The sequence below is a fragment of the Cupressus sempervirens genome, chromosome 10 (assembly GCF_028749045.1).
Source record: "Cupressus sempervirens isolate cs-2001-9-10 chromosome 10, ASM2874904v1, whole genome shotgun sequence".
Classification (NCBI taxonomy): domain Eukaryota; kingdom Viridiplantae; phylum Streptophyta; class Pinopsida; order Cupressales; family Cupressaceae; genus Cupressus; species Cupressus sempervirens.
This window is the reverse complement of record NC_143127.1, coordinates 797766706-797777411: the sequence shown is the minus strand read 5'-3', so window position 1 is coordinate 797777411 and position 10706 is coordinate 797766706. Positions and strand designations below refer to the sequence as shown.

General features: G+C 34.7%; 1 protein-coding gene across 1 annotated transcript; it reads left to right on the top strand.

The window, feature by feature from the left end:
* The first annotated feature begins 908 nt into the window (after window positions 1–908).
* On the top strand, window positions 909–1839 carry LOC149536326 (uncharacterized). The gene has a single exon (XM_089806515.1). It carries the CDS (start codon window positions 1034–1036, stop codon window positions 1679–1681), a length of 648 nt encoding a protein of 215 aa, XP_089662641.1. The 5' UTR covers window positions 909–1033; the 3' UTR covers window positions 1682–1839.
* Window positions 1840–10706: the final 8867 nt, after the last annotated feature.

Genomic DNA, 10706 nt, shown 5'->3' with positions numbered 1-10706 from the left:
TATCAAATTTAGAGAATATCATTCCAAGACAAGCGCACAGCAAATATAATATTATTAAATATTTTAATATTCGTTGAAAATCCTCGGAGGAGAACTAATGGCTTATACTTATGATTTAGGTTCCACCAAATTGACATTTTTGCACATGATTAAATTAATAATTTTGCTTATTAGAGGTGTAATATAAATATTGTAAGGAGAGGAGATATTTCGGTAAAATATCATTCTACATATTCTCTTGCAAAAACATATCCAGTCTATATAAATTAAAACAAAAGTGATAAAATCTTAATACAATTGATTATTATTTTTAATTTAGTCTATAAATATCAACTTTTATCCTCTGATAAATATTGCCTTACTGGAATTTCGAATGGGACAATACAGCATTAAATTCAACAGTGTTCTCAACAGGCGAGGCAGTTTGTGGAAGCTGGCTAGATGCTCGTTGTTTTCCATAAGGAGATAGAATTGATTGAAATTTGAATTTGATGTTAAGTGGACTCTCCTGACATGGAAATTTGCTTTCATTGTTCTATGTACACACCCATGTGATCTTATCAATGCTAATGCCCTCGACTTCTCTGATTTAAATTGAATGCAGAATAGACTTTTGGCAACAAGGACATCAGGAAAAGCGCCAACTAATGCTGAAAATTGGTGCGTAGTTGCTGTCCCGCAGATAACACAATAACTATGCAACGTCATTAATTTTTAAATTTTCTTTGTCCTTTTTATCAGGATAGGAAACATTCTGCGTATAATATTTGGTGTTATAAGTAACTAACCAATTTAATGATGCACAGATCTGATGAGGCAGGTGACCAAACAATGTTTTCAATACAACGCTGCAATGCACGGAACGAAGTTGTTTACAGGTGAAGAATTGAATACCTGCTTAGACTTCACGTAGTTACCCTAGTGCATTGGAATGGTTATATAAGGCCTCACAAATTAGACTTATTATATCGAAAATCAAAAGGAATTTATCCATTGTAAGGAAACCATGGCTTGTTAGATTAAGAGCTCGGGAATGCTTTTGATGGCGGTTGCCATTGTGGGTGTGTTAGTTGCCGCAGAATGCAGAAGTTTTGGGGAAACCTTATACAAGAAGGATAATTTGGGTGGGGCCGGAGGACTTGGTGGCGGAGGTGGTTTTGGATCTGGTGGAGGAGGCGGAGCTGGTTGCGGTGTGGGAGGTGGTTTGGGTGGAGGTAGTGGTGCTGGTGGTTTAGGTGGAGGTGCCGGTGGTGGCATTGGTGGAGGAGGTGGAGCTGGTGGTGGTCTTGGTGGAGGCAATGGTGGTGGGTTAGGTGGAGGAGCTGGTGGTGGTGCAGGAGGAGGAGGGGGAGGTGGTGGTGGTGGTGGAGGAGGAGTAGGAAGAGGCATTGGTGGAGGTGTTGGAGGAGGAGCCGGAATTGCCATTGGTGGTGGTGCTGGAGGGGGAGTAGGAGGAGGCTCTGGTGGAGGTGTAGGAGGGGGTGTTGGTAGTGGAGGAGCAGGAGGTGGCATTGGTGGAGGTGTGGGGGGAGGGTCTGGTGGAGGTGTTGGCAGTGGCATAGGAGGTGGTGCTGGTGGAGGATTTGGAGGTGGTGTTTTGGAGGCGGTGAAGGGGGATTCTAAACTTCTTGATCTTTCTATATATAATGTGGCCATGGCACATGAAAGGTTTTGCCGATAAATAAAGAGACAACTCGAATGGAAGACTGAAAAAGTGATTAGATTATTTTGTTGCATTTTGTTTTTATTTAATATTAATGATACCATAAATTGTTTGCCAAGTTTAGATCTGATTGCCAAGAAAAATATAAAGCCTATTCAGACCATGAAATTCATGTACATTTTGCAATTTATTCTTTGGTTGCGCCAGCAGATGAAAATGTGAAAATTGACTGCCATTTGCCATTGGTAGTAAAATAGATTTTGATTACATATTTATAATTCATCTGCTCTGATTTTCAATTAACTTCAACCAATAGAAACATTTCTTTTTTTTCATTCTATGATTTTTATAATGTTAAGATTTATATTTGTAAACTTTAAAAAATAAATCATTTTTTTTAGATTCTTATTGGTTGGAACCAATTTGTGTTATACAAACGTTTTTTGGGAAGCACATCACATTCCATAATTTTGGTTAGCTTGTTTAAGTTTTAAAATATTGTATATTTAAACTCATTTTAAGAGCAAATTTTTTTTTTATATTCTATTAAGAAGGAATTTCCTTAATCCTAAAATTGTATTGTTTCTATCTTGGAATTCCTATGTAAGAACACATCATGCTTACAATTATATTATTTCTATCTCTTACAATTATATTATTTCTAACTTGATATTCAGTATAAGAACACATTTTAAAATTGTAATACATGATAATTAATTTTTAAAAAATTATATTTTTAATTTATTCTAAAAATACATTAATTTTTAAGACATTTATTGGAAACTTTTAGATGTAGGAAATAATTTTTCTACTAATTTTTCTTTTTAAAGATTAAAACTTTTTATGTAAATCAGAATTTATTTAACTTATATTTCAGTAGATAGAATAGCAAAAATAAAAATTATTATATACAAATTAAATATTATAATATGTACATAATTTGCATCACTTAAATACCTTGTTTTGAGAACAAAGAATTTTTGTAGTGAACATTCAAATGATAATGGTTGTCAATCATCAAGCACTTCAAAAATATTTTATTTTGCATTCACACCTTCGCTAGCACAATATGGGCCGTTCTGAAATTAAAATACCCTAAATGCTTGAAAGATTAAATAACTATTTTAGCTGCGCAAAAGGACTCTGTACTCGTGTAAATACACTCAAATACCTATTAAGCCCGCTCATGGACGTTTGCATTAGGTTTTCCATTCTCCTCCATCTTCAACCAAGTTTTGAACTCCGCTATGGTCGATAAGCGTCATCAAGTTTCTATTTTTGAAGGCATTCAAAAAAAAATTAAAAAAATAATTTTTATTAGTATAAAAATTTAAAATGTATTGTATTGTCATAGACTTAACCTTATATAATTTAGTTTTTGCTTTTTCAAATTTTTTTTTGTATTAAGCATAAGGAGTTCACAAAAACAACTAAAGACCACCGAGAGTCAAAGTATTAGAGGACCAGCCTCACACAACAAAAAAGCTGAAAATTACATACAACTAGAGTATATAACAAAAAAAAGACTGAACAAAAAAAAACAACTAATCTAGCACATCTTCAAAGGTATCCACCCACGCAGTCCAACCCATAGCACCTTCCATCCAGACCAAGTTCTTTTGACCTTGATTCTGCTTTAGCATGTAAATCACCTCACCAGTAGTGTTCTATGGGTTTCTTTTAATTTCTTTGCTGATGCGGTTGATTGTTTGGTTGAAAGCATGGATATTATCCAGGTGCAGCCTCCAGAAGTAACCATTTTTAACTTCATTAGTAAAGAACGTGGCATGTCCATCCTTAAGTAATCTTTTGAATTTAACCTTGTTGACCTTCATAGTAATTTGAATTTGTGATTTTTTTTGAAATATGTGAGACTTCGAAAAGACTTAGTAAGCAATTTGGGGACATTTTGAAATCTTTCTTCATTTCTGCACTTCCAAATTTGCCACAAAATGTTAGCTGAGAGAATATCCCAAAACTTGTTAACATCTTTTTTAGCATTAGAAATAAAACCAATAATAACTTCAAGAATATTGAACGAAGCAGGGATAGAAATACCAAACGTTAACCAAACCTCTTTAGCAAAAGAGCATTCAAAGAAAATATGTCTTCCCATTTTCAGGGTTCTGCAAATGTTGCACATATTAGTATCAGAGAAAGAGTTCCTAATAGGAAGCTTATTAAGAATAAGTAACCACTTGAAACATTTGATTTTAGGATCTATAGAACTTTTCTAAATATTGTCAAAAATCTTATTCCATGACGGAATATCTAAGTTAGTATACCAAGTATCATTAATATGCCTTATAATATCATCATTGCTATTAACAATAGAGTAAATGTTCTTAGCTTTAAGCATGGAAATGATAATACCACTAGGTCACTTGATTTTTATATAACTATTAGAATCCACATGGAAAACAATATGAATGTTCCTGCTAGCCCTGCCAATCATATTATATGTTTTCTTATGAGAATTAGAAAGAATAAATTTAATCTTTAACTCATCCCACTGAATAAGTCTATCATTTTTGAAAACATCAATAAATTGCTTGATCCCAAGGTTGGCCTAACACTTATCAAAACAACCTTGGGTAAGAGCAAGGGCTCATTACCGAGCTTAAGGTTCCACCAAATGGACCTCTCACCATGGAGGGTCTTATTATCAAAAAAAAAAAAACCTTATTCATGATGAATTGCCTAACATGGTTCCAGGCCTTCCAAATGGACTTGAACACAACCAAACCTTGAACAATGATAGAAAATTCAATACAAATAAGATCAGTGAGAGCGAGATTTTTCCAGAATTTGGCATTCTTAGGATAACCCCTTTCAATATTGTTACGAATTAGCACTTTCCAAGGGTCATCTCCCTCCAAAGCATGAAAGATCCATTTGGAGGCTAAAGAAAGACCACTTAGTCTTAGGTCTTTGAGCCCCAAGCCCCCAAAGAGCTTATCAACATGACACCAGCTCCATTAGACAGAGTGAGTCTTATTATTTCCTTTCCCATCAGACCAAAGATAATTCCTGACAACTTTTTGAATTTCCATAACTTGGTAATCATTAAACATCCAAGCTGAAGCATAGTAAATATTATAAGAGGAAATAATCTTTTGATAGACTTGCTATCCACCAACAAAAGACAAAGACCTATTATGCCATTTATTCAACTTATTATGAATCTTGTCTTTAATCCAACTCCACATATCTTTTAAAGAAGGATAAATAGAGAAGGGAATTCCCAGATATCTAACAATTTTAGTGGGACCACATCACTAGAAGCCAAACTTACTAAATCAATCAGGAGGTTGGTCATTCCATCCAAGACAAATAGACTTGGATTGAGATAACCTAGCTCCAAAAATCGTACAGAAAAAATTCAGATGCTTCATGAAAGAGAGAAGTATCATCAGCAAACTGTTTATTAATAAGAGCCTTATTGTTAGGAAGGGTGATGCCTTTGACAGTAGGGGATAAGGTGTTGTCTCTAAGAATATAGAAAAGAGCTTTAGAGGCAATAACAGAAAGGGCAGGGGCATAACCTTGCCTAATAGATGTAGCCAAGGGAAAAGGGTCCGAAAGAGAACCATTAATATCAATTTGAGCATGTGCATCTCTAAGAAGCATATTAACAATATCACAGAAGAAGGAGGGGAAGCCAAAAGCATCAAGCATCATACTAATAAAATCCCATTCAAATCTATCATAAGCCTTTTCAAAATTCAGCAGAAACATAGCAACATTTTGATCTGTGTGCTTAGCCCAATTAAGGGCTTCCCAACTAGCAATCAAGTTCTCAAGGATACATCTCCCTTTAACAAAACCAATTTGAGTACGGAAAACAAATTTAGGAAGAATAGTTTCCAATCTTTTAGACATGATTTTGGCAAGAATCTCGTAAGAAACGTTTAGAAGAGTTATAGGTCTCCAATTCTTTAATAGAGATTTATCTCCTTCTTTAGGGATGAGTTTAATGATTCCAGAATTAATCTCCCTACCCAAAGTACCAGTATCAATAGCTTTGTTATAAATGTTAAGTAAATAATTGCAAATCCATTTACTATTGGCTTTATAAAACTCCACAGGCAACCCGTGGGGTCTTGGAGCTTTGTCATTGTTAAGAAAATTGATGGACTTTTCAATTTCATCTAAAGATATAGGTTGTTCAAGAAAAGAGGCATCATTAGCCAAAATTCTTTTGGGGATAAGATTTCTACACTAATTTCTAAGAGTTCTAGCTTAAGTGAAAAGATCTTCATAAAACTAAGCAAACTCTTTTTTAATAACCTCAACATCATAAATCATATAATTGTTAATGAGAAATTTATCAATAGTTTCTTTAGCCTAGTTTTGTTTAATAAGATTGAAGAAAAATTTACTACCACTGTCACCAAATTGAAGCTAGTGAGCTCTAGAATGGATTCTGGCTCCTAAGGCTTTTTGGTGTTGATGTTTTCTCAAAGCCTTCTTGGCATGAGCCAGTTGATGACAGAGATAGGGGTCATCAGAATTTTTTTGAATGGCCATCTCAGCATTGTAAAAAATATTGATAAGCCAAGATTCCTTATGTCTATAATCCTTGGCCTTCTTTTGGCCCACCATTCTAAGAAGACTATGTTAGGCAGAAATATCGATGTTCCACCTATCAATATAAGATAAGGTAGGATAATGTGACTCATTAATAAGTCTAATAGTAGAAATAGTAGCAAAAATATCTTCATCTTCCAATAGGCTAGTATTGAGAATGAATTTATTATTAACACTTTTACTACATGAAGGGAAACAACCAAGCTTGACCGAAATATAAATAGGAGGACAACTTATCTAAGATTATAGAGAAAAAATTATGATTAAGATAAAATCAATCCAACCTAGAATAAATTCTAGCTTGAGCTTTTTGATAATTACACCAAGTATACCAGAGACTGGGATTATTGTTTTTATTCCTCGTTAGCAAGTTGAACAGAGATTTAGAAAATTTAAAATTGTTCCAAGCAAGTCTTTCCTAATCTTTTCAGGAGAAGGGGAGACCCCCCATCTTATCCTCCTAATCTTCTATCATATTAAAATCACCTCCAAACATCCAAGAGATATCTGGAAGCAAGTAGAGCCAAGCCCAAAACATAGATCTTTCATTATAATCATTGGTAGCATATGTGGAGCAGATGCCAAAATCCATATCATTATGATTAAAAATCAACCAAATAGCTCTATTATAGGGCGAAAAGCCAAAGCTCTTAATTTTAAGTCCCCATCTAGGGATAATTAAAATCACAACTCCTCCTCTCCCCTAAGAATGGTTAGTGCAAAATTTGACAACATCCTTCCAAATAAAGTTTAGATTGGATTCAAGATTGAATCTAGTGGATTTGATTTCTTGCAGCATGATAACATCAATATTCTTAATAGAACCGAGAAAATTTTTAACCACAAGTTTTCTATCAGGACATTCAAGTCCTCTGATATTCCATGAAATACAATTCATTGAGAAAGAGATTTAGGGATAGATGCTTTAGAAACAACATCCTCCAAAGGAGAACCATCATTAAAGATATTCTAATTCTGCTTCTTAATATTCTTATTTTTTATTTTTGGAGCCAAGAGGTCTCCTTTTTTTCTTTGCCATGAGGATATCCTCACTATCCAAGAGTGAAGGAGAAACCTCATCCTACTCTACTGGCTGATTGGAAATAGAAGTCCCAGGTATGACCTCAAAGAAAAATTCATCAGATATTTCCTGAAAATTTTTGACAGGAATCTTAGGTTGGGGGTCTTTAAGGCAGGGTGAGAAACCTTAATGGTCTCTTGCATAGCTGTATTGACCATAGGGGGAGAAACTGTAGTGGCTTCTGGCATAATTTTATTAACCAAGGGGGTAGAGGACTTTGTAGAGTCCTTGAACTAGTCTATCAACTTAACTGATGAAGGAGGTAGGACCATTTTTGGAACAACATTATTCTTGGTAGACCTATTTTTTCTCTTTTTTGTCACTTCCTAAAAACGATCGACATCCACCATACTAGTAACAAAAGCATTGCTAAAAGATGGAATTGGTAGAGGGGAGAGAGGTGACTGTAATGGAGTGAGAGGGAGAGGTGAAGGATTATTTTTAGTGGAGGAAGAAGGAATCAATTTAGTTGGGGTAGGGTTAATCGATTGAGTGGGGATAGCATTTTTTGAGACTTTATTCTTAATGATGGGACAATCTTTTCTCAAATGCCCCTCTTTCCTACATAAAAAACACACATTTAAACCTCCTAAGGTTTCAAAAGGGAAAAATAACTTCTCCATGTCAATAGTGATAGAAATTTCTTTGGGTAAATCATGGCCCAATTTTAGGGCAATAAGAACCCTAGCATCAAGATGGGGAACCAGCTTAGTGGAATCATCCATTCGGATAAATTTTCCAAGAGGTTCAACCAAATAGGGAATAAAATGCCACAAAGAGGGAGGTATGTTCTTAATGAGAACCCCATCTAGGGGATGATAAAGCAACTATTTCATCTAGATTAGCTTCAGTGTTCCATGGCAAAGCTAAATGTAGTATTGCCTATACTCCAATATTCCTTTTTTTAAACTGCAGCTTGCGAATCATTATTATTAAAGAAAACCACAAAAGACCTTTCTATATTTTTCTGCAAAATGAAATTTGAAGCCTAACTTAAGATTCTAGTAATTATAAAACCATTCATCTAAAAAAATTCTTGCAGGAACCTTGTCAATTTCTACAATAGAGAAGAAAATGACAGTGTTCTTCAATCTTTCCTTTTCCCTTATTATCTCAACTAACATTTCTTGGTTCGGGGTAACATGAAATGAGGAAATGTCCATAGATTGCTTACCATTTTTTGAGTTTTCAATGCTTGCAGGTGAGGTAAAAAGGGCTCTAGAGATAATAATCAGAGTAGACTTAGCAACTGCCTCACAAAAGGACCTTGGCTTACCTCTTGCACTATTGTTAGATCTTGAAACATTGTTACCATTATTAATCAGAGCATTTTTTATGATTGCAGGAGGGTTTGCATTTGGCAGTACAATACCTGTAGAAAAATTGAATGGAAGTGTGATCAAAGGGTTTGAGGGAACGGAAAGATCACACCTGTTAAGGTCCTTGTTTGGTGGTTCACAGTTAAGAGCGCCCCCATTACTCACCACCTTTCAATTTGTGCTACTTTTGAAGATTGCCACCTTGAGATTGTTCTGGTTGCCAAGATCTAGAGTGATGCTAGCAAGATCTGCCGATAGGTCACTAGCGGGCATCCCTTTGCCGAAAAAAATCAAACACTGACTTGCAGAAAATGTTTGCTAAAAAAATGTAGAGCTCTTAATGTTTATATTAAATTCATTTGCATTTTCAATTTTTTTTGTATTATAAATAAGGAGATCAAAAAAAAATATAGGAGATCGCAAAGTATTAGAGTTCAGAGGCCAAGCCTCACACCTTCAAAAATGAAGTATATACATCGAAACAACCGAAAAAAACCATAGACCATGACACCAAGTAAAGCACATCAACCTAGGTGTCCACCCAAGCCACCCATCCGAAGGGGCCATCCATCCACACCACGCTTTTTGGATCTTGAATTTGATTCTGTATGTAAACCATCTTACTAGAAGCATTGTGAGGTCTTCTTTTAATCTCTTTGGTAAACCTATTGAAGATTTGAATGAAAGCATGTATATTATCCAGGTGCAGCCTCCAGAAATATCCATTATTAACTTCATTTGCAAAAAAGGTAGCATGACCATCCTTGAGTAGCCTTTTGAGTTCAACCTTGTTGATTTCCATGGTCATCTGAATCTGCGAAAAAATTTTAAAGTATGTGAGACTTCGAAAAACCTCAGTAAGCATTCTGAGGATATTTTGAAACCTTTCTTCATTTCTGCACTTCCAAATTTGCCATAAAATGTTAGATGAGGTAATATCCCAAAACATATTAAAATATTTTCTAGCATTAGAGATAAAGCCAATAATAACTTCAAAAATACTGAAATTAGAAGGGATAGAAATACCAAACATTAACCAAACCTCTTTAGCAAAAGTGCACTCAAAGAAAATATGCTTTCCCATTTCTAGGGTTCTGCAAATGTTGCAATAGTTAATATCAGAGAAAGAGTTCCTAATAGGTAGCTTATTGAGAATAAGTAACCATTTAAAACATTTAATTTTAGGATCAATAGGACTTTTCCAAAGATAATAAAAAAACTTCATCCAAGAAGAAATATCCAAATCGGTATTCCAAATATTGTTAATATGATTGATGATGTCAACATTATTATTTAAAACAAAATAAATATTCTTCACTTTAAGTTTGGAGATGATGATACCATCAGGCCATTTTATCTTCAAATAACTATTAGAGTCCACATGACAAAGGGTAGGGATATCTTTACTAGCTTTAACAATCATACTCTAAGTCTTCTTATGAGAGTCAGGAAGTTTATATTTATTCTTTAAAACATCCCAAGGGATAAGTCTATCCATTTCAAAGCTATCAATGATTTACTTGATTCCAAGGTTAGTCCAATACTTAGCCGAGCACCCTTGGGTAAGAGCAAGGGGTTTATTACCAAGCTTAAAGTTCCACCAAATGGATCTTTCACAATGGAGGGTTTTATTATCATAGAAGTCTTTGTTAGTGATGAATTGCCTAACATGGTTTCAGGCTTTCCAGATGGATTTAAAAACCACTGAGCCTTGAACTATAATGGGAAATTCACCACAAATGAGATAAGTGAAAGGAAGATTTTTCCAGAATTTAGCATTTTTAGGATATCCCCTCTCAATATTATTACGAATCAAAACTTTCCGAGGATCATCTCCCTCTAAGGCATGAAAGATCCATTTGGAGGCTAAAACAATACTGCAAAGTCGTAGATCTTTCAACCCCAAGCCCCCAAGGAGCTTATCAACATGACACCAATTCCAATTGACAGAATGCAACTTTTTATTGCCCTTCCCATCAGACCAAGGATAATTTCTAATAGCTTTCTGGATTTCCAAAACTTGGTAATCATTAAACATCCAAGCAGAGGCATA